Below are 13414 nucleotides of genomic sequence, written 5' to 3' on the forward strand. Positions count from 1 at the left end.
GGCTCCTTAGTTCATTCTTGTTCAAGCACACTGGATGTACTCAAGAGTTCATTACAGAGAGGAATAAGTAGGTTTTAGCATAGATGGAAATAAGCCACTGCTTATTCTGAAGAACTGAAAGGCAGGTACTGTGTAAGAAAAGAATGCATGTGCTGTGATAATATATGTTACCAAGATACAGGCATCAGTAGGGATTTCAGAAATTTCTGTTAGTTTTATTCCCATAAGAAATGGTTCAGTCATAATTTAGTTCATAGTTAGAACTCTGTCTCATCTCATGTGTGCAGTAAATACCATTACACTTCCTTATTGAACCATGTTATTGACATTTAGGCCACCTTGTCATGCACAATGTATTTTGTGCTAAGGGTTCTCAAATGATTTTTGCAGGTACACCTCATTCAGAACTCTTGGAAGAGGTTGAGTGCATGCCTTCACCACGTTTAGCACTTACCTTGAAAGTTTCGGGTCTTGGAACAGCTCGAGAAGTAGAACTACCCCTAACAAACTTTCGATCCACCATCTTTTACTATGTACAGAAATTGTTACAGCTCTCCTGTAATGGCAGCGTGAAATCAGACAAACTTAGACGGATTTGGGAGCCAACATACACGTAAGCTCACCACTTCATTATTCTGTGTAGAGAACGCTGTGGCTGATTAGGAAATGGATGTTAATTTTTTAACTCCTCCTCTGTAATAGGCAATGCTAGAATTAGATTTTTTTTGTATTTATGTCAGGATGTTATTACTGGTTTTAAAACTACTGCTGTGCCTGCAAAACCAGGGGGAAAAAATCATAACCTTTAGGGATCTGCTTGGGAAAATCCCATGTTGTTATAGTCCTAGCAAAAATCAACCAGGAGAGTTGGTTGATTTTTTTCAAGGATCACTTTCCAGACTTAAGAACAGTCTATCCCAATATGTAGGAAGTCAGACAGAGTCAGTAGGAGAACTGCGTGGATTAAAGCATGAAAGGGAAGCATGCAAGGAGTGGAAGAAGGGTCAGGTGATCTAGGAGGAATCCTAGTTGTCCCAACTTGAAGGCAGAGCATTAGGAAAGCCAGAGCACATCTGGAATTGAATCTGGTGATATGTGAATGGCAAAAGGTTAGTGAGCTCTTTTATACAAGTCCATGGGACCCAATGGAATGTACCCATAGGAGCTGGCCATTCTCTGTTACCTTTGGAAGGTCATGAGGGCTGGAGATACTTCTGAAGACCGGAGAAAAGGAAGTATCATTCCTGCCTCCCTCAAAGACAGGAAAGATCTAGGGAATGACAAACTGGTCAGTCTTTCATCCCTGGAAAGGTGATGGAGATAGTCCTGGAAACCATTTTCAAATGATGAAGGATAAGGAGGTGATTGGAAGTAGGTGGAATGGATTTATGAAGAGAAAATCATGCTTAACCAGCCTTATAGCCTTCTACTATATGCCTAGCTCAGTGGATGAGAAGAAAGCAGCAGATATTATTTTCCTCAGCTTTGGGAAGGCTTTCATTGCTTTCTCTGTCAGTGACAAACTTAGAGAGCATGGACTAGATAGTGTCTCAAAAATGTCTGAACTGTTGGGCTCAGATGGTTGTGGTCCTTGGTGTAAAGGCCAGCTGGTGTACCCCAAGGGTTGATGTGAGTCCAGGACTGTTTAAACATCTACATTAGTGGACTGTATGATGGGACAGAGCAGACCCTTAGCTTCTAGACAAAACAAAACTGGGGAGGAGTCACTGTTGGACCAGATGGTTGTGCTGCCATTCTAAGAGACCTCATCATGGTGGAGAAATGGGGAGACAGGAGCTTTGTGACATTTCACAAAGGGAGATGTGAAGTATGTCAGCCGGGGAAAACAGCTCTGCGTGTTACGGCTCAGGCTGGGGGACAGCTGCCTGGAAAGGAGGTTGGTGAAAAAGGCCTTGTGGGTCCAGGTGGACATAAAGCTAAACATGAACTAGCTGTGGAGCCCAGTAGCAAAGAAGATCAGCAACACCCTGGGCTGCATTAGGAAAGTTGAGTGAGGTGATCATCCCCATTTGCTCAGCACTGGTGAGTTACACCTGCAGTGCTCTGTCCCAGTTCAGGGCTCCTCAGTACCAGAGGGACATGAACACTGGAGTGAGTCTAGCAAGGGGCTGCTAGGATGATTAAAAGGCTGATTGCTTCTGTCATACAAAGAGTCTGAGAGTTCTGTATCTGTCTAGCCTGGAGGAAAAAGGACTTGTGGGCTCTTACTGATGTGTATCAATATCTGATGGAGAACATAGGGAAGCCAGACTGTGGACTTTTCTTTGTTGTGACATTTGAGAGGGCAAGAATTAAAAAGGGCTCAAACTGAAATACAGGAAATTCTATCAAACATGATATTTGAGGGCCCTTCCTACCTCAGTTATTTTCTCAATGTTAATTTGACCTTAATAGCTTTATAGTAATAGACAGAAATTGTAAGACTATGTGGTGGGGAGTGTTTTCCATTTTACTACCTTAATCAATGTAACTTCTGTCATATTAGAAGAGTGATCTATATAGGAGTGACAACTGCAGTAAGGAGGGGGGCAGTATTTTTAACTGTAGTTCAGATTTTGTTAGTGCTTTTCTGTTGTGCCTATTTTCTGAGTTGTCTTCTCTCAAAAATTGCATGCTGTAACAAACTGGTTTTTTGTTAGAAATAGTTGAGAAACATGAGAAATAATTGTAAATGGCATGTCTTCTAAGTTAATGCACAGCAAGCTTCTCTAGGACTTCAAAATTTTAAAGAGTTGGTGCACATGTAGTGAAAAATCTAAAGTTGATTTGGGAAATTGGCACAATGAAGGTTGTTTGATTACTTCAGTCTCACTTAAAGAAACATAAATACTTTGCAAGATAGATACCAACATCATGAAAATAGAGCTTGAGAAATTTGCTGCCTCAGGGTATCTCAGACGTTTAGTGCAGCAAAGAACAGCTGCTGTTGCTGTTTTACATTACAATATCTAAATGTCACTGATACCTAACAAGTTGATGTATAACCTCAGAATTTAGAGGATGTGCTATAAGTATGAAGTATTAATTTATTGTTTTGATGTCTAGAATCATGTACAGAGAAATGAAGGATTCTGATAAGGAGAAAGAAAGTGGAAAAATGGTAAGACCTACTTCTGTGTCTTTGTTTTATGGCTGTTTAATAAAAGCAAAAGAATATTGTTGCAGTTTTTGAAATGCTACATTAAAAAAAACTAACAGTTTTCAATTACTTAAAGAGTATTAGTGAGTGTATTTGTAAATGCATGCTCCCTTAAAAAAAAAAACATTACATGTTGCATGTGAAATCTTGAAGACTTTACAATCAGGAAAAACCAACATTTGGTGGTTCCTGTTGTAGGGTTGCTGGTCAGTAGAGCATGTGGAGCAGTACCTTGGCACTGATGAATTACCAAAGAATGACTTGATAACCTACCTGCAGAAGAATGCAGACTCAGCTTTCCTGCGCCACTGGAAATTAACCGGCACTAATAAAAGTATTAGGAAAAACAGAAATTGTTCCCAGCTCATAGCTGCATACAAGGTATATGTCTGCATCCAAACTTTTTTTATTATGAATGGCTATGTGCTTTGTTTTGCAGCTTTAAAGATTATTGTTGAGGGAGAGCCATGGTATTTATAGGGAAGTTGAATGTTCAAAAGACAGTTTCACGTTTAGGTTTTGCTGCTCTTGCCTTTTCATTTTAATGTCTTCTGTTAAACATAGTTGTGTTAAAATGCATTTGGATCATGATTTGCACCATGCACAGTTTGATTAAGTGTTAAGTTTGAGCACGGTAACTGTTTTGATTTTTTTTCAAATCAATTTGGAATACAGTCCTAAAGAGAGCAAAACACACAGTTTTCATTCTTAACCATTCTCTTTTTTACAGGACTTTTGTGAACATGGATCAAAATCTGGATTGAGTCAAGGGGCCATTTCTACTCTTCAAAATTCTGATATCCTTAGTTTGGCCAAGGAGCAACCCCAGGCCAAAGCTGGCAGTGGACAAAACTCCTGTGGAGTAGAAGATGTTCTGCAGTTACTTAGAATTTTGTATATAGTTGCCAGTGACCCTTACACAACACGGACTTCTCAAGAAGGTAACTTAGTTAATTGGCAGAGCTTCTGAAGTACTTAAATGAAAAGAAATAAAGGAAAACTTTTCTCTTGATTATTTTCAGAAGGAGATGAGCATCCTCAGTTTAACTTTCCACCAGATGAATTCACAAGTAAAAAAATTACTACAAAGATTCTGCAACAGATTGAGGTATTACACTCATACATTATATGCAGTGTATATCTGTAGTATTGTTTCTAGGAGTCTGTTATTCTCTTCCTTACCTTGACTGTTGGAAATTATTGGGGTTTTTGCCATTTTTGATTTTTGAATTGTTTCATACATGTTTTATTCCTTGCATTAAACTACAGGAACCATTGGCACTAGCAAGTGGAGCTTTGCCAGACTGGTGTGAGCAACTAACAAGCAAGTGTCCTTTCTTAATTCCGTTTGAAACGAGACAGTTGTACTTCACATGTACAGCATTTGGAGCATCAAGGTAAAAAAAATAAAATACAAGAAGTATGATTGCTTCCTTTTTATTTTTTACATATAACAGTTTCTAAATTGCTGATTTCCAGAAGGACCTTAATCCTAATGAGACAAATTTTTCTTGCCAAATGTGAATAATTTGGGTGATGGAAGGAAGAAGATGGAAAAACTCAGAATGACAAGGAATTTCATTTTTTACCTTCAGCTGAAGACTTGCTTATGTACTTATATAAGCCAGGTTTTCCTATTGGCCAATTTGTCTGGGTTACAGTTCATTGCATAAAGGGCTACGAAATAGGAAATGTTTGGAGAATCATATGAACTAGAAGTTTTTTAGAAACATGTACATTTTTATTGTTCCAGCAACTTGTGATTGTTTGATTCATGTATTTTTAATTCATTAATGTTTAAACAAAACAGAAAAAAACCTAAAAAAATAGGCTATTTTGAAAGTTACTATAAGCTGCATAATGAAACTGGACAAGGGTATCCTCTAGAGTTATTTGTTACCTCAGAATCATTAATAGTTTTATTGCAGCAGTCATAATTTTTAGAGTATGTAGACAGTGTAAACCTTTTTGCTGGTATACTTTTTTTTTTGTAACAAGAAGGGAAAAGTAGATTTTCTTGGCTGTTGCTACACTTTATTTTCCAAATCAGAGGATAGAGAGAGAATTGCCAAAATTACGTTTTTTCTTACATGCAGTAGAGGTACATTATGAGGAATGTAAAATGAGGTATTTAGAAAGAAAGAAAAAGGAAGAGAAGAAAAGGTATTAACTTGCAAGACATCAGTTTATATCTTTTTATTGTGTAAAAATTTTAACTTCTGCAGAAAGATGGTCCGTATGTTGTGGTCTTTTTTGTTTTGTTTTGGAAGAAGGTAGTTTTCAGAGAAGCTGCATTTTTAAGAGATGCCTCAGGAAACATTGCATGTTAGTTACTTTGTAAGTAAAGAGCTTTCTTAAGCTCTTAAAATACTGAAGTAGTTCTTGAAACTCATCTATTCTGTATGAACTCTGTGTACACTCTGTGTCTGTCATGACGCTTGGCTATTTTTTCAAAACAATCAACAAATGGTAGCTTTGAAGACAGTTTATTGCTGCATAAATGATAATACATACAAAAATTTGGAAATTTGACTTTGTGTAAGTACTGCTATTAAATGTACCTATTCTTCACTGATGGGTCAATTTGTCTATGACTGCACTTGAACTTTGGTTCTGTGTTGCTCTAAGGAGTGTGTAAATAAATAACTGCAAAACTTGGTCAGTATCAATGGAGTGATGTGCAACTGCCTTACAGTATATAATGAAAGGTGTCATATGTGTCTATAACAGTTTTGAGCATCTGTGATAAAAAGTTCAACAGTAAATGCTACCTTTTGTTCTTTCCACTGTAGTGTGAAAACTACAGGAATTCAGATCAAGAATTGTATATTTTCATTGGTGCCATCATCAGAATCTGGGACTTACATTAGAAATTATTTTGTTTTCTGACTTCATAAAATATGAAGCAACCCATATTTTGGGGCATTTCGGGCTGATAAATAGTTTAGTTTGGTTTATACCTAAAAAAAATTAGGAGGCAATTAGTACTTAAGCAAGTCACTTTTTATTGGTGACTACTTTCAAGTTTTGATGCATGGAAGACATGGAAGTTTTAAACAGCTGGTGTTTGGCTTTTTTCCAGAGCGATTGTATGGCTGCAGAACAGACGTGAAGCCACTGTGGAACGGACAAGGACCACGAGCACAGTGCGACGGGATGATCCAGGGGAATTCAGAGTTGGACGCCTCAAACATGAAAGAGTGAAAGTTCCGCGAGGTGAATCCTTGATGGAATGGGCAGAAAATGTCATGCAGATTCATGCAGACAGAAAATCTGTTCTAGAGGTAAAGCATATCTGCCTAGCAGAGCGAGGTTAGATAGCTGTTTCTAGTGTACTGGACAGGATATTGAATATCCTGTTCCATTACCAACGCTGAACATTTCACTAGGATTTTCTTTTACTATTAACTTTCCTTATGTTTTTCTAGGTTGAGTTTTTAGGGGAGGAAGGAACAGGCCTGGGTCCCACCTTGGAATTTTATGCATTGGTGGCAGCAGAATTTCAGAGGACAGATTTGGGAGCTTGGCTTTGTGATGATGATTTTCCAGATGATGAGTCCCGACAGGTACATTTTAATTTGTATTTTAAACTGAGTACTTGTGTAAAAAAAATGGAAAGCAAGCTAGACATCCAGGTAGGAAGAACACATGTTCATACAGCAGCTGGTAATCATGGTCAAGAATGATCACTCTGGTCCACAGCTTGTTTTTTTAATTATTCCCTTTTTAAAGGAGCAGTAGGGTATAAGAAGTTAGTGCAGATATCTAATGAAATCCACCTTTAACCATATCTGCTTTTTTTGTCTCTCTCTTAAATCAGGTTGATATCGGTGGTGGATTGAAACCACCTGGCTACTATGTACAGAGATCATGTGGACTGTTTACAGCACCATTCCCACAAGATAGTGATGAACTTGAAAGAATAACCAAACTCTTTCATTTCCTTGGAATTTTCTTGGCTAAATGCATTCAAGACAATAGACTTGTGGATTTACCCATTTCTAAGCCTTTTTTTAAACTCATGTGTATGGGGGACATTAAAAGTAACATGAGTAAGTTGATATATGAATCACGGGGTGACAGAGACTTGCACTGTACTGAAAGTCAGTCAGAGGCTTCCACAGAAGAAGGACATGATTCCTTGTCAGTAGGAAGTCTGGAAGAAGACTCCAAATCAGAATTTATTCTTGATCCACCAAAACCGAAGCCTCCTGCCTGGTTTAATGGAATTTTGACATGGGAAGACTTTGAATTAGTAAACCCACATAGAGCTAGGTTTCTAAAAGAAATTAAGGACCTTGCAATTAAAAGACGTCAAATTCTAAGCAACAAAAATCTGTCAGAAGATGAAAAGAACACCAAACTGCAGGAATTAATGCTGAAGAATCCATCAGGTTCAGGGCCTCCTCTTAGCATAGAGGACTTGGGGTAAGTTTTCATATTTATTTATAGGTAGGCAAACAATCTTGTGTTAGAGAAAGAAGCCACCACATAACTACAAATTAATTAATAATAAAGCTTTGTTTTTAAATAGCATCATTGCAAGGGGGAATCCATAGAGATGCAGCCATATTCTTTTTCTTTGGTTTGAGGATTTTTTCTTCTCACTTGCTCAGTTTCCTGATCTTAAATGTGGCTATGTTGCAATGATGCATGATTCTGGAGACATAAATACTTGTAAAAACAGCTGCTTGTAAAATCACAGCTTTTAAAAAAAGGGTGATTCAGTAATTTCTTTGCTCTGATTACTTGAAATTTATCAAGTGTTTTGGAGAGCTTTTAAAGAGGACAGATTGACATCTCAGATTGTGTTCCTAGTACAGTGTATAAATCCATGTTAAACAGAGCCTGTGTTGACTTTTAGCAACTGTAAAAGACGAAATGCTCATACCTATGTAAACAAACCCATGTCAGGATGTCATCCTCCCTAGTTTTAAATACTTCCTTTGAAACAATAGTTTTTCTACCATTATATTATATTGTGCCACAAAAATTGTGTAGTGTCAGAGTTCAGTAATTACTTAAGGCTTTGGAATCATGTAATTACTTAAGGCTTTGGAAGCTGGAAGGAACCCCCAAGGATCAACCTGCACAGCGCCATCCCCAAGAGTCACACCCTGTGCCTGAGAGCATTGTCCAAACACTTCTTGAACTCCCCCAGGCTGATGCTGTGACCCCTTCCCTGAGGAGCCTGTTCCAGTGCCCAACCACCCTCTGGGGGAAGAAGATTTTTCTAATACCCAACCTAAACCTCCCCTGACACAGCTTGAGGCCATTCCCTTGTGTCCTGTCACTGTCACGACAGAGAAGAGATCAGTGCCTGCCTCTCCCCTGTAACTGCAGTGAGGTCTCTTCTCAGTCTCCTTCAGGCTGAATAGACCAAGTGACCTCAGCCACTTGTATGCCTTCCTCTCTAGACCTGTCCCCATCTTGGTAGCCCTTCTGTCAGTGATCTCTAATAGCTTTATGTCCTCAAAGGGCTTGTGGAATTTAGCCTGGCTTGTTATAGAGAGAAGACAAGTATCACTGTTGAAGAGCCTAAATGCCTAATAGTTCAAATGGCTCTGTAATTGCTATTGCTGGAATTTAATGGAAATTGTTTTTCTGAATTTGTGAACTAAATTAAATGATTTGAGTAGTTTTGAAGCTGATAGCTCTAAAAAAGCTGATAGTTCTAAAATTTCAATTTATGAAATTTTCGGTGGTTATCAAATCCAAGTAAATAGAGAATAAGAATAGGCATTTGCATACCATATGTTTGAAACACATATTATCTGTGTAGTCCATTACTGTTTGTAGTTCTGTGCTTTTATATATACATGAACAGTGGTTCAAAGTGATCCACTCACAATGGTTTGAAATCCAATGAGGTGCTTTTGGTTGTGACAGGTTGTAAATCTGGGGTGTTTACAAAAGCAGTAGCAGACTTGTTTTCAGTTATTAACTACCTATGTATTTTGAAGTTTAAATTTTCAGTTTTGCCCTTCGTCCAAAGTATATGGGTTTACGGCTGTGGATCTCAAACCAGGTGGTGAAGATGAGGTAAGAAAATAACCTACCTTTACAATTTAACCAGCAGTTCAAATTTTATGGTCTCAATAATAACTTTAATGAACAGTGAATTCTTAGAGTATCTATCTACTGTCTTTGCAGACTGTAACAATGGATAATGCAGAGGAGTATGTAGATCTCATGTTTGACTTCTGCATGCATACTGGTATACAGAAACAAATGGAGGCCTTCAGAGGTAATTGTAAATATAACCATGTATGTGAGGTTAGGTGGAATAATGGATGTTTAGGGGATGCTGGTTTGAAGTGGTGGCATAGAATGGTTTTCAAAAATAAACTTTTTACTTAAGAATGCAGTAGGTAAGATACTAATTTCAGAATACCTTTGCATTAGTTATGCTGTTTTTAATTGTGAAGATGTTCCACTTACCTTAATTAAGAAACTATTGATTGATTCTGGTTTGACTAAAATACAACTTAAATGCTGAGATTATTTTATAAACATTATTTGGACTCAAGTTTATGACTGTATCTTGTGTAAATTAAAGATGGCTTCAATAGAGTCTTTCCAATGGAGAAGCTGAGTTCCTTCAGCCATGAAGAGGTTCAGATGATTCTGTGTGGAAATCAATCACCTTCTTGGGCAGCTGAGGATATCATCAATTACACCGAACCCAAACTGGGATATACAAGAGATAGGTACTTTTATTCTGAGTGATTTTAAAATAGTAACTAAAGGAAAGTGTTTAGTGATAGAATGTCTAGGATGTTCATTAGATGAAGTTGCCGAATTAGATGAAACTGGTAGTTACTGAAGAGCAGGTGATTGTATCACATTGTTTCATGCAATTTTAGACAACAGATAGGTTAGAAAGTACTTGATAGTTTTCTGATGAGAGAAGATTAAAAATTATTCAAAGACAGGTAACTAATGAAAACATAATGGCAGCTAATGCAGATTACTAAAATTATAGAGTTTTTATTCTCATATTTGAGAGTAGTTATAATTTTTTTTATGACCGTGCACATTTGTTACTTTGCCCATATTTCTTATTCCTTTCTCTTGAGGTGTAGTTAAAAAAAGAAAGTGTACTATGTAGGGGACAAATACACTTACTGGTGTTGGCTATCAGAAGGTGGTCTTGATGTTTTTGGGTTTGTTGGGGTTGGGTTTGGGTTTCACTGTTTGTCATGTTTGGTAGCAATAACATAAAAATCACTTCTGGAGCTGTGTTAGAATAAGCCTGCTGAAATGTTTGAGCTCTACTTCTCTACTCAGTAATATGCATTCAAGTGCAAGGTACCCAAATAACATGCCAAGATAAGTATGTACCTATAGTTTTTTGTCTAAGAGATTAAAGACTCTGCAAGGAGATTAAAGACTATTTTTTTGGATTTAAGGATGTTTTGTTCTTAATACTCAACAGGCTCTAGAATCTTACAATGTCTGCTTAAACATGACTAAAGATTTTAACTCTACTGTGTCAAGTTAAGAGAAATTTTAAAACTCCCCACGCTCTCTTCTAGTGCTATCAGAACTAATTGCTTTACTTTATTTTAAGCCCTGGATTCCTTCGATTTGTGAGAGTCTTGTGTGGAATGTCTTCAGATGAGAGGAAGGCTTTCCTGCAGTTCACCACGGGTTGTTCGACGCTCCCACCAGGGGGGCTGGCAAACCTCCACCCCCGGCTCACTGTTGTGCGCAAGGTACGGCTCTCCCGGCCACCCTTGGAGCTGCTTTGGCTGGCACTGCAGGGCTTTCTAATTAACAATGATGGGTTTTATTTGGGTTTTCAATTTATGGCCGTATGCTACGGTTTTAGTACTAACCTCTTGTCTCAGGTCTGCTCTCTGATACCATTTTTTTTTTCATGTATAATTAATATATTTAAATATCAAAGTATTAATGTACATATAAAGCAAGTATATTTATAAATTGGCCTGTAGCTTTGCTGATGCTATTGTTTCTTGACAACTGGCGTTAGGTACGCAGCAAGTGCCATGACTTAGAGGACTTCACAGCTTTTAACTTCCATACTGAGTGCTGTCAACAACTGCTGTAAAATTCTTTTTTTTCCTCAGGTTGATGCTACAGATGCAAGTTATCCATCTGTGAATACATGTGTGCATTACCTAAAGTTGCCTGAGTATTCTTCCGAGGAGATTATGAGGGAGCGTCTGCTAGCTGCTACCATGGAGAAAGGCTTCCATCTCAACTGAGCCGCTGAGCGCAGCCTGCGACATGGAAGTGTTTTTGATACTAGCGAAGCCTCTTGTGTTTGTGTGCAAAAATACGATCTCCACGCTGTGCTCTGATGAGACTTGCCTTTTTTCACCTGTGAGGCTTTAGGAAAATGTGGAATGTTTGTTAGCTGCTAATGACAAAATAAATCCTTGTAACTACACAGCCAGCAAGAAATTGGCACAGAACACTGTGTGATGCTTCAAGGGCTTGCACAACTGGAAATTAAGGTGTTTCTGTTTGACTGTTCCAAAGAACAGATCATCAGATTTTCAGTGTTCACTGATACAAATTTCTAACAGTGTATTGTGTAAAGTTTGTCTTTTAATACCCTGTACACTACGGTTGCCATCACTGATCCCTGTTTTGCTGGCTTTAAGCTAACTGGTCAGAAACTTGCTTCCTTTAAAATTTAGACTTAATGGGCATCTCCAGCCTTTTCTTTTTTAATGGTGCCTGCACTATTGGAGTATTTTAGTGGGTTTTTGCGTATAATCATGCACAACCATTTTTTTTTCTTCTTTTTCTTTCAAGTGGGAATATATTTTGATTTCTCAAATGCCCTGCTATAAAGATCAAATCCTTAAGTGTGTTTGTGCAGCTCAACAATAAAGCTAATAAAAAACACTGGTTCCTAGTGCAAGGCACACTTAAAGCAAGTTTTACTTTCAGTTGTATTTTCTTTGTATATTATAAACATTTATTTAACTTGTTGCAGTTTGAAGTTTAAAAAAAAGCACCCAATGTGTAAGCTCAAAAGTAATCATTAAAATGTTTGCAACATATAAAAATGTCTCTTCTGAATACTTCATTAGTACTTGCTAAATCTCTGGACACATTCTGAACAATGTGCCATGCTTTTTTAAAGGTTTCAAAGAACTACATAAGAGAACTACTGATCTCACAAAGTCATCTCTGTGTTCAAATCTTTTCAGAGTAAGTGGAAATTCTTAAGAGTGATCTGGCAGTGATCACCTGCATGTGGCAGGTTTTGGTGCTCTTCAGTGAGCCCATGTGACTTGAGACTATAGCTCTTTATTGCACTGGAATAAAATCTGGGTCAGATGATACGGCTGATTCAGCTTTACTTGAGCTGGACTGGCTGTCTTGGTGTTAGCATGTGATGTTTATTGGAAGAAAAGTAGCTTACAGTAAGATAAAGCAAGATAGGGTTTTAAAGATTTTCAAGTAGTTGATACAAAAAAAAAAAAAAAAATCTATAGTGGTTGAACCTATGTAATAAGTTTTGCTTTGTTGTCTTTGGTAACAACTTCTCAGGCTACTGCTGAGAGGGGTTTGCCAAAAGATTCTGCCTTGCACATACACATCAGGCTGGTGCCAGATTTCTTTTCATGGCATTGTTTTTTAGATTTTTCCTAATGCAGAATTGGAGAGGAATATCCACCATCCTGCCCACTCCTGTGCCTGACGTGCTTCAGACAAACACCTGTGCCCAGGTTCATGCAACTCTGCTCCAGTCCCAACATCATCTTGTTTTGATAAACATGTTGCTGTGTGAAAGCCCTGTGGATTACTCTGAGACACAACACTCTTTGCTCCTTAGACACTGGTTTCTGAGTGGTGTTTATGTGACCAGTGTGTGCTTTCACACAGAATATGCTTATTCAGTATCAGGTTGTATGTAGGGTTGGGCTGGAGGTTAAGAAGAAGGAGGCAGATAACTTCTAGAAAGGTAAGTGGAAGTAAGCTGAGATTGCCAACTGCCCCTGACTGACAGAGTAGTGTGCAGTGTGAATCAGCATGCTGGATGCCTGGGAATGCAACTCACCGTGGCTGCAGTTTCCTGCTCAAGAAGGGAGACTTCATTCAGTACCTACCTGGTCCTGAGAACTTGCATGTCTTTTATTACTCATCTTCTGTAAGAGTTTTAATCTTGATGCATAGATAGCATATACAAGAGAAAAAAAAATACACTGGTGTGCCAAAATGGACAAGATTTTGTGTAATTTATGAAGCCAACATGACAAAAGAGCATTAAAC

General features: G+C 38.0%; 1 protein-coding gene across 9 annotated transcripts in view; it reads left to right on the top strand.

Annotated features, from left to right (window-relative positions):
* HECTD1 (HECT domain E3 ubiquitin protein ligase 1) overlaps positions 1 to 12204 on the top strand; it is a 59690-nt gene extending 47486 nt beyond the window's left edge. For 8 of the 9 annotated variants that reach the window (XM_071426946.1, XM_071426953.1, XM_071426949.1 and 5 more), the window contains 14 exons: positions 391 to 613; positions 3067 to 3121; positions 3359 to 3541; positions 3891 to 4101; positions 4183 to 4268; positions 4430 to 4557; positions 6243 to 6444; positions 6589 to 6726; positions 6981 to 7588; positions 9124 to 9202; positions 9314 to 9407; positions 9720 to 9870; positions 10734 to 10878; positions 11254 to 12204. In XM_071426946.1, the coding sequence (XP_071283047.1) occupies positions 391 to 613; positions 3067 to 3121; positions 3359 to 3541; positions 3891 to 4101; positions 4183 to 4268; positions 4430 to 4557; positions 6243 to 6444; positions 6589 to 6726; positions 6981 to 7588; positions 9124 to 9202; positions 9314 to 9407; positions 9720 to 9870; positions 10734 to 10878; positions 11254 to 11391 (2441 nt within the window). In that variant the 3' untranslated portion in view covers positions 11392 to 12204. The remainder of the gene's footprint in view (positions 1 to 390; positions 614 to 3066; positions 3122 to 3358; positions 3542 to 3890; positions 4102 to 4182; positions 4269 to 4429; positions 4558 to 6242; positions 6445 to 6588; positions 6727 to 6980; positions 7589 to 9123; positions 9203 to 9313; positions 9408 to 9719; positions 9871 to 10733; positions 10879 to 11253) is intronic. The other variant, XM_071426952.1, reaches the window with a different exon arrangement.
* The last annotated feature ends 1210 nt before the right edge of the window (positions 12205 to 13414 follow it).

This window comes from Agelaius tricolor, unplaced genomic scaffold (genome assembly GCF_023055355.1).
Source record: "Agelaius tricolor isolate 1412-34295 unplaced genomic scaffold, bAgeTri1.0.p SCAF_5, whole genome shotgun sequence".
Classification (NCBI taxonomy): domain Eukaryota; kingdom Metazoa; phylum Chordata; class Aves; order Passeriformes; family Icteridae; genus Agelaius; species Agelaius tricolor.